Source organism: Conger conger, chromosome 1 (assembly GCF_963514075.1).
Source record: "Conger conger chromosome 1, fConCon1.1, whole genome shotgun sequence".
NCBI lineage: Eukaryota > Metazoa > Chordata > Actinopteri > Anguilliformes > Congridae > Conger > Conger conger.
Window position 1 is genome coordinate 28,718,045 of NC_083760.1, and position 16,268 is coordinate 28,734,312.

Below are 16,268 nucleotides of genomic sequence, written 5' to 3' on the forward strand. Positions count from 1 at the left end.
AAGTTACTGTACGTGCATGTGCCATTAAAAAGTCCCAACTTTTAAGTCATTTATTTATTTTATTTTCACATTACAAATAGGGGAAATAAAACATGCATTTCACCACTTTTTGGCATCTGTTTACTCACAAGCCACTGTACAACACCTTTATTCTGTACTAATTTGTACTAATTAAACCATCACATTTATTAATAACAAATATAGTATTTACTTGCATTTGTGGCTTGAATAATGGTCAAAAATGTTTATTTTCCAGCTTAATAATGTAAGGGGATATCCAACATCCATAGATGGTTTGACAAACTCCTGCTTATTGACCTATTGCAAAAAAAGGTCAGAAATACATCTGGGCTTTTCCAGGCAGCTGTTTACTTAGCATTATGCTTTGTGATTAAATGTTGAATGTTTAATCCTTATAGAAATTCTTATGATGCAAAAATAGAGGTCTAACAGGCAGCAGTAGAGTGCACACATTCCTCCATCAGCCATTGCTAAGACTCCTTAATTGTGATGTAAACAGGAGAGAGGTTAATAGAATGGAGAGTGTGTGGAGAGTGACTTCAAATGTGATGTGTTCGGCATCAGCCGGCGCTCTCTGGTCAGTACTGCGGGAAGGACGGGTCTATCTTCTGAGCCCATGCCATAAGGCCCCCTTTGACATCCTTAGCGCTGATAGGTTCCAGCTCCGAACCGGCCATTTGCTGGAGGATCTGGACCGCCTTCTGGGAATCGTTACCAGTCTTGCAAATCGCATACACTGTGAGGGAAAGCCAGAGAAACAAGGTTACATCTGGGTGCCTCACCCTATTAAGACACTGGGCTCTAGTGTGTGGATGCATCAAATCATCTGGGCCCAGTATTTCAAACTTAATCTAGATCCAAATTTTCCAGATCAAATTGATCTTGTAGGTTTTGTGCCGGTTTTTTCAAAGAATGTTCTGATTGGATCAATCTGATCCAGAAGCCACAAGATCAGTATTACAGAATCTAGACTTGCAGTCTCAGGATTTTGAATCTTTATACCACTTTTTAGGATCAGGATCACAGCGTATAGTTTTGAAATACCCAAATCCAGACTGTGCCAGTTCCTTGCAGTCTATGAATAGGCATCAGAATTTTGATATACCCAAAAACAACATTACATCTAGTAGGATTGGATTACCAAATCTTTATCCAACTTTTTATGATCGGCATCACACCTTATAGTTTTGAAATACCCAGTTTTGAGCTTTAATCCTATCCAATTACTGAAATCCCGTTTTTAAATACTGGGCCCGGGTATCACATCCAGACTGTGCCAGTACCCACTGGTTACAAGTCCCCACAGGACGTTGTGTAGTTACATATATTGTAGTGTTGCCCTGGGATAGAGGATTCTGTTAGGACGGTTATTTTATAATCTCAAACTAGAAACTGCATCTGGTGAATCGGGTGCCTCAGCCTGGGCTGCTGGGAGACTCATTCTGTTAAGGTACCATTCCAGCATATGGATGGGCCCCACACTGATTATGAGAAGTACAGTATACTGTATACGCCTTAGCTAGTATCCATTTCTACACAAAGTAGTTGGGCAGAAGCTATTCTGTAAAATAAAGCTGTTCTGATGAACAAACAAAAAAACACACAATAAAAATTATAGCTTTAAAGAGTAACTGCAAGAAACACTGAGCTTTCGGGAGTAAGACATGAATTGTAGCCGAGGCTTCAGAAGCCGACTGTGGGTCTCTGCAGGAATAATAACACTGTTAAAAGAGGCACAGCTGGGAAAACAATTCAAATGTACCATTCATATAAGATGCATCAGCTTTGGGCTTCAGTTTGTCAAGCTGACAAACGGAACCTCGAGTGACTGCCAGCTAATTGGGAAAAATGTCTACTTTATGGAGTAATTTAAAACACTTTATCCATTCCATTTCATTTCATCCCTTACCCAGAATGCACAGATGTATTTGAAGTTCTGTCCTGTCATGTCCCCCATCTCTTAAAAACTGACAAGTTGTTTGGAAAACAAGTTGCCTTTCCAGAGTTTAGGCAACAGATGTGAAGAAAAATCATGTTTCTTATTATTTGTATTACATTGTAATTATTTAACAGTCATTACTTGCATATAAAATGTAAAGTGGCTGTCAAATAAATATTTTTATTTCTTATTTATTCAGTGAATTATTATTATTTTTTGTCATTATAAGGATAATACTATACTAAATGTAACACTTTTCATGAAATTATGTTCTTAAAAGCTTTTAATCCAGCCAATATGCAATAGAATAAATCCCTTATTGTGTACAGCATTTACTCAAAGTCTGTCCTATGGTGTACCAAAAAAGAGTTTCTATTAAAAGGTTAGTTTAAGCCTGAAAATGTGTGTATTCAACAGCGTTCTCAAAATAGTAAATTAAAACTACCCTTTATGAATAAAGCATACAGCTGAATTCATGGTCCACTTGTGCTCACATTATAACCATGACTATTCAATGAGAGGCCAGCTGTTGGAGGACACCAAGACGTTTGTGTATTGGAAAAATAATCGTCTGGCAACCGCATCTCCGTGACGCAGCCACCGGGAGTCTGGAAAACCCGGCCACGAAACGCCGCTCAGCCACAAAAGCTTAATTAGGAGGAGGAAACTCAAGTTACCGCGGTTGTGTGCTCGCGGTGTTAAGCTGAGCTACACTTTCAATGGAGAACAACGCGAATCAGCGGCCTGTAAAAAGACGTAGGGTGTGCGAGCGAGATCGTATCACCTAACAGACGGGGCCATTCAAGATTTTGGCTTGGTGTCGGAACTCTACAAGGTTGTTCCGAATCTCCCCTATAGACCGGTAACTTGACTCGAAGCAAAAAATTACAAGCCGCGCTACTGTTACTGTTTGCACCCTCTGACATTTTCCTCATTATTAGCAGTTTAAGCATTAAACTGAAATACCATTAAACTGAAATGACATTGCTCAAATGCTTCTAAGAATGGGAAAAACAACGTATTCGGTCTTGACTTTACACAGTATAAATTTAATATTAATCACTAATTGTGTAATAACTTGTTCTCTAGGATGATATTCGTGATAATTTCATTTGGCTATGTAAACTGTTTATTGTTCCTGTTTATTGTGTCTATTATTCTATTGCATTGTGCTGTATAAAAATAGTTTTTGATATAATCCATTGTCAGATTAATCAAATAGGCCTTAGTCCTTAACTATATTGTAATCTTGGCACTTGAATCTGTACTTCCCTCCAGGGTCATTCAGCGCTCTTGTTCCTGGTTATGGGTATGCACTTTGCTGTACGTTGCTCTGGATGAGAGCGTCTATCAAATGGCAATAATGTAATGTAATGTATTAAAATTTCAATGTATAAAAATTACATTGAAAAGAAAAGTGATTTATTGTTTAAAAATAGGTTTGTAGATGCAGGTCAACATGCATGCTTACCTGGAACGCAGGACTCAGACTTCAACTGCTGCTTTGTCTCCACTATTCTCTCCTTCAACAACTGAACATCTTCGGTCTTCCTGTCCTCTAAACTGGCCAACGGAATGGCTTATCTTATAGGAAAAACCAACAGTCCTTCACAGTTTCACTAAGAATAGTACAGCAGATGACAAAATTAATAAATAAAAAATACACCCGCACCCAAATAAAAATGCACTGCTCAGACAGGCCTGCCAAGCACTGGTGTACAATTCTGTATTTTGTTTTTGGCGTGAGCATGAATAGTGCTGTGCATACATCATATGTTGGAAGCTAGTTCCATTTCAGATGCCTCTTAAGGTTATGTACCACCGAAAACGCAGATCATTTCAGAGGTACATACTTTTTCAGGAGGTATGGACTTTAAGAGATACATTGCAAAATATGTAAATGAGCTTATAACAAGAAACCAAATGGCACAAAACAGTCATTCGGACTGTAATATCGTCCAAAATCAGGTTGTGAGAAAATCAACACCAAAGATAGTGGATGGTAAATAATTATACTAATTTCATCATACACATAGCGTACTCCTTTAAAAGGTGGTATTATCCTGAAAGTTGAATAGTTGAGGAATGATTTGCAGCAGTAAACGGAAAAGGCTACATTTGACTGAAAATGTGATTCTTTCAGTGGAACAGAACCTTAAGTGGAGGACCATGGGAAAGGATACAGAGAGAGAAAGGTAGGTGGCAGATGTCCACCTCCACTAGAGGGCGCACATCCAGGAGGAGATGGGGAGTGCCCCCTCCCAAGATCTCTTTGTACTCCTGCACAACAAGTACACAGCACAGTTAATACTTAAAATAATCAAATCTCTCCCCTTTGTATATCCAATTCTGAATCGAACATTTTCATGTGCACTCCTTCAATTAACTTTCCTCTAAACTGGTCACTATTCGACACACTACAGTATAGAATTACAGGAGAGTGATAAGATTGATCAAAAGTCAGGCAACTTTGAAAATCGACATGTTGGATTATGCACAACTGAAGGTCACTATTAATTATGCAACCTGAAGTTGCTGTATGATTTTTCACAAATCCAACATTCATGAGCATATATTGACATGAAAATCTTTCCTAAAGGTATGGCGAGGCATTTCTTTTATGAATAACTTTTGATGTGCCATTCTCTAAACTCAGTCTTCGGATTACAAAAAGCAGCAAGAAACATTTAACCTCAGTGAACTGTACCTGGACAGATATCCTCTGTTCTTTAGAGAGAAGGCACAATCTTCGACACTGCAGGAACCACACGTAGGAGCAGAAGGGTGAAGAAACACAGCATTATCACACACAAAAGTACAGCAGCAAATGCTTTTCCAAAACAAATTATGAAATTACAAACCCTCCATGCCTTCCATTATAGGATTTTGAATGTTCGATCAAAAACCATGTTTTTAAATCAATGAAATTAATTTACGATTGATGCCGAGACATTACCACACTTTCGGACACCTTTTAAAAGATCCTTATGAAAGAAACATTCAGATTCATTTTTTAACACGCGCTCAGCTGAGCTGAAAGCCGTGCTTATAGAAACCACTGGGGATCCCTCTGGGGAGACTCCTGACCCCAAATATAAGCGCTCTGACCTTCCTTAAGACAAAACAAAGGCCAGTTGTTCACGGGGTCAAGGGAGTGCAACGCCTCCTATGAAACTGCTCTGCTGCTCTGACATAGAGCGTTCAACAGCTATGGTCTATTGTGATATTTGTTTACATACAAGCATCTCATTCTCTGAGAGAACCTGAGGATCCTCTGTATATCTGTTTTTCGAAGCATAATTAAGGACAAGGGGCTCTTTCCAATCACTTATTTTATCCGTTCTTGTCTCCTCGGTCATTGAGTAACATGGAAATCGATCAAGGTCCGTCATCTTTAAGGACAATCCAAAACTGTTAAATGCTCTTTGAAGGAACTAGGAGCGAGTATTGCAAGGAAGGAAGGAAACATGAAACATGAGCGCATCCTTTGTAGAAATATTTTTTGTGGAGTGAGTGTATGATGTATACTGATCGTCCTGTGGATCAACCTCTCCCCATTGGTCATATCTGTAATCGACGTGATTTCAAACTGACACTTGAAAGAGCAAGGACGTTCCATTTCCCTAAAACATGTTTCCTTGATTCCTTCATCCTCGCACCCTTTCCTTGTATCTTCTGTTGTGTGGAGCTAAAGAGCTAGGGAAGGATGCAAGGAAAGGATGCAAGGAGGCAAATATAAGCGATTGGAAAGAGACCAAGGATTTGAAAAATCATGTAAATCCTCCAAACCTCAAGGTGGCGCACTGCAATGCGACCTTTCCCAATACAAGTGCTGCACCATTCATGACATTCTATTTAGTGATACTTGAGAAGTTGTATTTAATGCTTTGATTGTGTTATTACCCTAAATCTATGACATGGAAGGACATCACTGAATACCCCGAGGACATCTCCCCCCACTCCTCAATCATTATTCTGGCCACCAACATGACCTCTGACCTTATCGGTGGCGGAGGTGCCGCAGAATGTCTCGTAGTCCTTCAGGGCAGTCACGGTGGGTTTCTCGCCACACACGGCACACCCCGCCTGTCTCGGCCGCAGCCGGATGGAGCGGAACCGGACGTCCTGAGCATCGAATGTCAGCAACTGCTGGCTACAGGATGCTGAACCTCCGTGTCAAGGGGAATGAAGCAACATCAATGGCATTCAGGGAGCATCCTAACCAATGACACGGGAGCGTACATTACCAGAGACTCACTGGTTTGAAATGACTGTTCTGCTTTCAAAAACATTGGCTCGTTGTGGCTTCATCCATCGTGAGGTTCGTGGAACCACAAGCTCGGAGTCAATGTGGCCCGGGGCATTTACTCTCATTTTTCTATGTTTTTTTTTATTAGGTCATCTATCTTTTTCCAAAAGCCATAGTTGTCAAAATTATTGGCACCCCTAACAATTATTGCAAACAAAATCAAATCAATTTCACAAAAAGGTCATATTGTCCAAGGTCATCTCCAGTGTTTTATTTTAGGCCCTGACATTCATAAGACGGATGAGATAAGACAAATGAGGGTATAATTGTGATCATAAAATTTTAAAAGTCCAAACATTCATATAAATGCAGTTTAATATGGATTGTGTGGATTTATTTGTTTTCTGATACTTTCACAGTGTTTTCACAGCACCTGTGGAAGACTGTAGGCTTAAGGGACGATTTCTAAGCAATCACTGCCTGCTTGTATAAGTGTTCGTCAGCAGTTAGATAAAGTTGTTCTCTGCTATATGATAAATATGTTTTGCTGACGTCGATTTCCGCAAGAACATGACGATTATGCACACAAATGGAGTGTAGAAATGATAAGCATAGAGTTTTGACGTAAAACACAGAGTACATACAGTATATCAGAGAGCTTGCTGCTTTGTTTCAGAGAATGCACTGTGCTGATGTATTGTGATTTCTCTCCATGCTGCATGTAATAACGTGTCTTATCACAGCAGTCAATCTAAACTCAGAGTTGATTATTTTCCTCGACACACCTCACTCCTTTAAATTATAGGTAACTCCTCATGGCTGTCATCCTTTCCAGGGATTTTCCAGTCCATAAGTATTGGAACAGTGGACAAGTTCTGTTCTTTTGACTCTATACTCCAGCAAATTAAATGAAGCAATACAAGTAAATTCAACTGACTAATCACAAACAGCTGAGAAGCCAAGTGTCCAATTACGTTTGGTCCCCTAAAATGGGGTACTATGTATAAAAAAAGGATATAATTCCTAAAAAGATCACCCACTATGGATGAAAAGCCTCAAATTAAAGGTGAGTCTTCACTTCAACCACGTGATTATAGTTTAATTCCAAATCCAATGTGCTGTAGCGCAGAGCCAAAAGAATAGAAATTGTACCACTGTCCAATGGACTGCACTGTAATTCTGTACACCCTTCTCTTTGGAGGCTGTTGGGTGGCTCATTTAAGACACAGGGGTCCAGTGTGCACCCCAACACATTGGGTCATGAGTGACCAGCACCCCTGCAATTCAGTACATATTTTTCTAGTACGGCCAACACTTGTCATTAGTGTCCAGCGTCCAATTGGCCCTAGCTCTCTTCTGCAGTATTATGTGGCTTGTATTTTTTTTCAGTGCTTCTTACATTGAGTGTGGAGAACACAGTGGCAGCAATAGAGACAGCTGTCATATTGAATTTTGGGGATGTAATATAAGGAAGTGCGTGGGGGGGTTAACAAATTAAGCAGTATACACAAACATTACTTTATTGCTTCCCATTTTCATATCTCAAAGACAACTATACCATAGATTTTTTTTAAATGTCAACCCCAAACTAAATGATCTTCAACCAGGGGGCAGTGAGATCCTCTGAAAAGCAAATAGTTTACAATCCCTCAGATGACCGCTGCTTCCTATGGTGTAAGAAATGTGTGACAAGATGCGACAGTGTGTTACGGTTATGTAAAAAGGCCTGTGAGATTTTGGAACCTGAAAAAAATAAAAATAAAAATACATTTCTGTTTTTTGCATTGTGATGTTTTATCAGATGGAAAAATGGCCATTCTTCCTTCCAGGCACAGTACCCACAGAAAACCTTTATAAACCGCTTCATGTGCAGATACCAATTCAGCTGCAAACAGGAGCTGCTTGTTCAAGGCAATAATAGATTGGTGTCTCTCGTGAGAGACCAAACTCTAAGGAAAGTTTTGACTCTAAAGGATACAGGCTTGTCCAGAGGCGATCTTCAGGACCTCCAATGCTTGAAAGCAGCCCATGATCCCAGGCACTGAGATGAAAGCGATTTTTAAAATCATTTTTCAAAAGCTCTTTTCAGTGGCTGTGCTTTGATTTACAACCCCTGCGTCCCTAGTCACCCCCCAGTATTTACTTTTATGTAATGTAGGTAGACAACTGTGAAGAGAAAATGGAAAGCCCATGAGTCCAAATCAATAGGTTCTACGGTCCCTGATGGGTACATTTAAATCATAACTTAAGTGTACAAAAGTAATTGAAATTAAACACATAAAATAAGTTTTTTTTTCATATGAAATCACCATCCAGTTATATTCAGGATGTGTAAAAGTCTATGGTAAATGTTAAATACTGTATATGTTATGCAAGTTGTCCTTGGCAGCCATGACTGCAGAACAAATAGCTTCCAGCCTTTAGAAATAATCAATAATAAGCATTGATGTGGTAATGCTACAGCAAAAGGTTATTTTCAAAAACTGAGCTGACTGGATAAACCCATGGCGGGGATGCTATAGCAACAATGCCTGAGCCACAGAGACTCACCCACTCCTAGGACACCCCCGTCAGAGCAATTGGTCACCGTTTCTGGGGGTGGGGGCACAGGGTAGAGGCACCTGTAGCACGGCCCTCCCTCGTAGTTATACACAGTCAGCTGGGGGCCAGAGGTAAGAAGTTTAACAGAAAATTTAGAAGAATTCACTTTGAAGGAGGTAGGCTACTGACTCCTATAGGCTTCAAGTCTTTATGCTAAGCTAACACATTATGCTAACATGGAAACCAAACCAGTGAATGCACAAAAATGAAAATTAAATCTCGTCTATGTCTGGGTAAGTCGGAAAAAAGGTATATTTCCCAAAATGTTGGTGAATTTCTTTCACACCAGCGACTGAGAGAGGGGCGCCATGAACCGTCAAATGGGTGAAGCTACCCTCTATTTGTCACTGTCAATCATGTGAAGCAATCAAAAGACTCAGCAACAAACTGTGGTTGGTTCACACGAGTCAGTCACTGCTAGGTCAAGATTTCTACTGTTTTAGTGCTTGTAAAACCTCTATACAATTTAAAAAATGTTAATTTAGCAGATGCCCAGAGCGACAAAATAAGTTCTTTCAAATAGGCTCACAGGAACAGCAGTACTACAGAAACACTACAATTACCACTCTTAAGAGCATGTTAGCCAATGTTAGTTAATGCACAGGAGAGAAGTTTGAGTGACTGACTGACTGAGCCAATCTTCCTGGCAGCATTTGACCTTCCAGATAGCATGTTAATCATTGTGTCCCTTTTTCTGATCGGATAAATTGTGTTTGTTGGGTTTTGTTCCAGTTGAAATGACTGTTGACCGCCTTTTGCAAGGAGTTTGCAACAATAGCTGGTAAAGACGATCATACAATATATATGCAATAGAGCAACAGATTGGCTGACAGCCGGAATTCTGAGTGTGGACAGTTGGTTACTGAAACTGATATTCTGTTGGGGAAAATAAGGCTAACAAAAAAAACATAACCGCTGTACCTCAAAACAAAACCGGAATACACAGGCGTTCCCAGGATTGGGTTTGGAAAAGAGTTTGGGGGGTGGAGGCGGGGCTCACCTGTCCCTCCATCCTCAGGGCACTGGCCGACACCAGGGGCTTCCCGGCCAGAACACAAGCGTCGTTCACCAGGTAGCGGGTCGGCACGTTGTCCGAACAGTCTGCCACGATGTCATACGTAAGGGGGAAACACGTCAAGGAATCTTACGATGCAACACACCTTTCATGAGATTTCATTTTTTCCCTTTAAGAGCCACATTAGGGGGATTTCATCCCATCGAAATGGAGAGGGCCCATGAATGCAAACAGATAGACATTGTTAATTTGGTCTGCTCACGCTGAGATTAAAACAAACAGTTCAAAACTGTTCAACAAATTCAGTTTTTTTCCCCACCAGGAATTGTTCTAGCTCTTGCATGCAGTTGAGTGGGGACAGAGTGTGTGAGCACAAGTTGCGAGTCACAGCTGTGAGTTAAGCAAAGAAACAAACACAAGGAGGATACTGTTGGATGAGCTGGAGGGCATTCTCATGAGAGAGCCTCAAGTGGTAGGGGATGCACTCCACAGCAGGGTTCAGCCTGTGGGGCGGAGGGGCAGGGGGAGATGTCAGTCAAAAACGTCTACTTTTTTGTTCCATACTGGAGTCTCCCTAAAAAGGGGTTTGTTAAGCAGATTAAACAAAAACCAGCTCTTAACCCCTTATGGGTGGATGCGATTACATGACTACATGTCTCCCTTAACAGAGGGATGTGACCAGCGCGTTACATCTCCCTTAACAGACGGATAGGACCTGCACATTACATCTCCCTTAACAGACAGATGCGACCTGCATGTTACATCTCCCTTAACAGATGGATGTGACCTGCACATTACATCTCCCTTAACAGACGGATAGGACCTGTGCGTTACATCGCCCATAACAGACAGATGTGACCTGCACGTTACAGATCCCTTAACAGACGGATGTGACCTGCACATTACACTTCCCTTAACAGACGGATGCGACCTGCACATTACATCTCCCTTAACAGACTGATGTGACGCCAGCGTTGTATTTGATATTGTATATTGTATATGACCGTTATCAAGACACATGACCGTTAAAATGCATTGTGATCCGTAGGCCTTTCTATGGGTTTTCTATAGGGTGCCTTAGTCCGCAATGGGTTAAAAGAAAATGTATGTTTATGTTTCCCTATCACTTGAAATACATATTTCAGACAAAATGACATATTTCATATTTGCAGATAAAATAAATGTTCATGCTTCCTGGTTTACAATCCAGCCCTCAGAGATTTCCCCCTCTAGAATCTGTGGTAGCAGACAGGAACTACATTCCCCCACATGCACTTCACCAGCCCACAGTACCTTCTGATGGCCTGGGCTGCAGACAGGGCTTTAGGCTGCCCCCTGGTCTGTTCTCCGTGCAATACCTGTCTGTGTAAGTTACTCAGCTCCACCTCATCATAGTCCAACAGCCCCAAACGCCCTACACAGGAGAGGGGATACACAAATACATATTCAAATGCACGTAAGTTTGCGTACGCACACACACAATTATGTAGACACACAAAAAATTGCAGACACATATGTATGCAAGCACACACCGTCAGCTGAGAATTAGAAGGTTCTGCGTTCTGACAGTTTCGAGATATTGAGCTTCAAAGAATCCAAAGACGACTTTTAAATTTCGCTTTTTTTCATACATGTAAGCAATATTTTTGTATAAAACGTCACACATGTATTGAGTTCCCTATAAACAACATATTTATGACACCAACTCATTTTTTCAAAAATGTCAGTTTAGAATTCTCTGCTCACAATAAATAGACGAAAATAACCAAAGGTGCATATGCACACCAAACACATATACTTTCAAAGACACTTATTAAACTGCAATAAAAGCTGAATGAGTTCTGAACAGTTTTTCACTGATTAATTGAAAGAGTGTTTACATAGTATAGAGTGCCCTCTGCTGGTGACATTAGGCCCGGGCACAAATTAGTAGGGATGTAGGACACTTAGCCCATCCTATATTCAGTGAGCAATGCTATACAATAAATTTAAATAACCTGACAAAATAATAAGGCAAAAAATATGTTCCTGAAAAGAAGAAAAATTCTGTTTGAGAAGATTCCACTGAATTCTACAAAGGAATAAATATGCAATCAAAGAGGATAGTTTGAGCAACAAATCTGTGTATCAAGTCAGTTGAATACCTGCTGCAGGGAAAATGGCAAGTAAACAGGATATGTGTAGAGCACATTCAACAAGTCATATTTTTGTATTTGGTCTCACGAGACCAAGCTTATTGTTGATTCCAGGTTTATCAATGAAAGCATTTTACCTTGGCATCTGCCCTATGGGACTAGAAAGTTCAGGTGGATGTCGATATTCTTCTGAACAATTCCCAAGTGCATGGCAAGAAAAGAGCTTGCCAATAATGGCAGGGCCTTGGACTTAAATCAGAACAAGCAAAGCACTTCGGACATTGTGGCATGTTCTTCTTAATGTTCTTATGTCTTGGCTATATAATACCTTAATGTGTCCACTTCTGTTTTGTGCCTGCCCTTTCTTTGTATCATATACTTGCCGGATGAAGAGCACTGTATGAAATGTATCTCATCATGATTTGTCAAGCTAGGTTGTTAAGCCGACTATGAGCTGTGCTATGACTTGTACATCCACAGTGAGTGAGCACAGGGACATAAATAGAAAAAAAGTCTAATTACTCATTTTCTATACACATTAAACTATTTCTGGTGTGTTGTAGTCAGTCAGTTTGTGAAGGGGTTACCTACCAATACCAGCGGCTGCCAGGTACTGAGCAAGTGGGCACCCCAATCCCCCACACCCCACCACTAGCACTGAGGCCTGGGACAGCTTCAACTGGCCTGTAAAAGTGACATATGGACAGATATTATTATTATTATTATTATTATTATTTAGCATATTGGAGGGGGGGGGGCTTGGGAGAAAAAATAAGCAGCCAATTGATTGGGACTGTGTCCGGGTGAGCAATGTATTGATTTGCATGGGTATATTTTGCCATTATGTAGTTTTAAATCTCGATACCTTTCACCCCAAACTCCGGAAGTACAAGCTGCCTACTGTAGCGCATGACATCTTCGTTGGACAGCATCACTTTTTCTTTTAGAGGCGCCAGTGCCGTTACCTCCTCCTGAAGCTCAATCGAAATATTTGACTGTCAGAATCGAGAGAGAAGTTGAAATCAAAATGTGAATCAAAATACGTAGCAACATGGGTGGGTAAAAAAAATTATTATTAGTATCGATCGTATATAATCATGCGGTATGTGCTGGGCACATACAATATGGCTCAAGGTCTATATTTTCATTATATACCGAAACGTGATACAAATGAATGAGACTGTTACAGTTGGTTTGCTAATGTTAGCTAAGTAAAATTAATGTTGAGTTGGCATGAACTAAATATTGCATTCAGAACTTTCTGAGAGCCCAAATAATTACAACTGGACAGCAATCCTGAATAACAAAGGAACTCGATAATTAGCTAACGTGTCTAAAGTGGGACTACAAATTGTTGAAGCGATTGAGTTCAGCGTAGCTGGACGGCCAACATCTCATTTGTCTACGAACAGAAGTAGCTAGGGTTACAGCTGAAATACCGTCTGTAATTGAGCAAGTGTATCCTTCAAAACCGATATCTCCCTTTCTCTCTCCACCAGCTGCTGCTTTAGTTTAAAAACCTCTTGCTCCATGATTGTAGCAATTCCGTGAACAAAAGCTGTTATATATGCATATAACAGAGATCCACAAAAACGAAACTTCCTGGAAAACACTGTTGACCCACGTGTATGAGCAGAACACTGCGTCATGTGACGCGTATATTTCTTCTTCGTAGTCTTTGGCTTTGTTCAAAAGCGATATTATACGAAACATGGTGGAGTGCCGCCGCCTGCTGTATTGGAATATGGTAGCGCTACAAAATTCTAACCACAAATCAAGACTGCCAATAAAAAGGAAAATTTCAACCCTACGATAAATTCAGTGACTCTATAAAGCTGTGCCCAGTTAGACGAGATGGGGATTAGTTGCTCAAGGCCCAAGTTAAGTAAAAAATGTCCACAACGCTGACACGCTATGCCCACAGGCCCATATTTTCATTTTACTGGAAATTTGTGCAGTGCTGTTGATGGCAACTATAGGGAGATAGTAAATGTGTATGCTTGAAGAAACCGCACTGCTATACAACCTTGGAAGGTTCAGGTCCCCACAAAACTGGCTAGTTGGGTAACCTTAACAGATGCGTAAACATACGAGACCATATGATTTTATTTGGTACCTTGCTGATTTCCTCTATTATTGCATATTTTTACTGTGAGTGGTCTTGGATCTTTAAACAAAATGTAATATTAGACAAAGGCAACACAAAACAAAACATGTTTGTAAATTACTATTTCATTTATTTAATGAAAAAGTTTATTGAACACCCACATCACCCATGTGAAAAAGTAATGGACCCCTTAAACATTTTGCTTTATTACACATACATATTCATGCGATTATCTAATTATCTAAACTATCCTAATAAAGTGCTTGATGAGTGTATACAACGCCTGTCGGGTTTAGACACACATTCCGTGTGCAGTGACACTCTTGCCCACTAGTCGACATACATTCATTCATTATCATTATCCTAACCCGCTTATCCTGAACAGGGTTGCAGGGGGGCTGGAGCCTATCCCAGCATACATTGGGCAAAAGGCAGGAATACACCCTGGACAGGTCGCCAGTCCATCGCAGGGCACACAGACCATTCACTCACACACTCATACCTACGGGCAAAATTAGACTCTCCAATCAGCCTAACCTGCATTTCTTTGGACTGTGGGAGGACACCGGAGTACCCGGAGGAAACCCACGCAAACACGGGGAGAACATGCAAACTCCACACAGAGAGGCCCCGGCCGACGGGGATTCAAACCCAGGACCTCCTTGCTGTGAGGCAGCAGTGCTACCCACTACACCATCCGTGCCGCCAGTCGACATAACCTATAATATGTTTTAATAACTAACTGATTTAAAAATGAACGGCAAACATAGCCATGACCAATGGTAAGTGCAGTCTTTATTGATACATATCGATATTAATTGATCAAAATATTGATCAAAATATTGATCAAAAACAGTTGGATTTAACAGGATAGCTCTATCCCAGCCTCCTGACTTTATAATAATACATAATAAAATAACAAAAATCTTACGTGTGAAATATCAACTCACCTGGACATTAATTGGATAGTTAAGGATTTTAAAATGACATGGAAAAAAAAATGAATTTGCTTTCGTATGACCACATGATATTTACTTGCAATCTCGGAGTCAGGGAAAATTACAGGGTGTAGCTTACTACAACAGTCAGCTGACCTGTACGAATGGGAGTGGTGCACAGTGTTATACATCCTTGTTATCTCAGCTGCAGTGACTTTGTCTGTCTGGCTGTCATCTTTTGGTTTATGTAGGGTAGACATGCATCCATAGATCAGGGGCTTGTGTCACGAAGCAGGATTACCGAGATAGCTGGATAAATGCACTGAGTAAAACCCGGAATCCTCCTAAATCTGAAACATAGACTGGAAAAAATTCCAGCTGTTCTGGGATTTACTCAGTGCAGTTATTCTAATTTACAAATTCTGCTTCGTGATACAGGCCCCTGGATGTATGCCTCTGCTACAAGCTTTCCGGTGAGACTCACATGTACTGCGGCACTTCAAGTCGTAGCCTCTCCTGTGTCATTTGCTTGACTGTAACTGTATGTTATTTTCTTTTTGCTAGTACCCATCTTGAGATATTTCGGACTAGCTTGGACTATGTGCCTTGCCTACAGTAACGCCCGGACAAGAGGGGGAGCGAGCGCTCGACAGCGGAGACGTCGCAGGACTTCGGCCACACCAGCTTAAGCTAGATGGCTGAACATTCCCCTTTAACAATAACACATCAGAATTCATGATTCCTTCAATAATGGCGTGTCATCTAGGTCCCCAGGTCCTCAGGTCCACATCCCCACACCCCCACACCGTCACCCTACCACCCAGTGGCGTCTCGTGAGCTCACAGTTGGCGGGGCACAAAACTTTCCTTTAAACCAATCATTGATCTCAACCTGTTTTCTTTCATTTTCATTGACATTAACAAGCATGCCAGTGATCGGATTAATCAATGGGGAAAAACGCAGCTTCTTCACATCGTGTTAAGAAATCACTTAATTCATCATTGAGCAGTGGCAGAGACTTTTCCTGATTTTCAATAAGATTAATTCACAAAATACTAAGTACCATCAGATGTAGCCAGCTCGTCAATTAGGTAGTTTAGTAGCCTGTGCCTTATTTATTTTTATTTGCATTATGAAATCATGCGCATTTTATTAACATTATTTGCGGACTCATGTAGACTTCTTTCTCCGCACCCACAGATTGTAAACAACTTAAATCACAAGTTTTGTTATTGTCGGTTATTCTGAAAGCTAAAGCGGTAG

At 40.7% G+C, this 16,268-nt stretch overlaps 1 protein-coding gene across 2 annotated transcripts; it reads right to left on the reverse strand.

Moving 5' to 3' along the window:
• Positions 1 to 39: 39 nt before the first annotated feature.
• On the reverse strand, positions 40 to 13,611 carry mocs3 (molybdenum cofactor synthesis 3). 2 transcript variants are annotated; one of them, XM_061260803.1, is made up of 13 exons: positions 13,400 to 13,611; positions 12,862 to 12,955; positions 12,552 to 12,644; positions 11,119 to 11,239; positions 10,250 to 10,328; positions 9,811 to 9,924; positions 8,760 to 8,868; positions 8,188 to 8,250; positions 5,960 to 6,123; positions 4,668 to 4,715; positions 4,144 to 4,240; positions 3,432 to 3,539; positions 40 to 757 (listed from the first exon to the last, which is right to left on the reverse strand). In XM_061260803.1, the coding sequence occupies exons 1-13, from the start codon at positions 13,607 to 13,609 to the stop codon at positions 600 to 602; spliced, it is 1,458 nt and encodes a 485-aa protein (XP_061116787.1). In that variant the 5' UTR covers positions 13,610 to 13,611; the 3' UTR covers positions 40 to 599. The 2 variants fall into 2 exon arrangements, with proteins under 2 accessions (XP_061116787.1, XP_061116777.1); XM_061260793.1 differs by having other exon boundaries at positions 12,826 to 12,955.
• Positions 13,612 to 16,268: the final 2,657 nt, after the last annotated feature.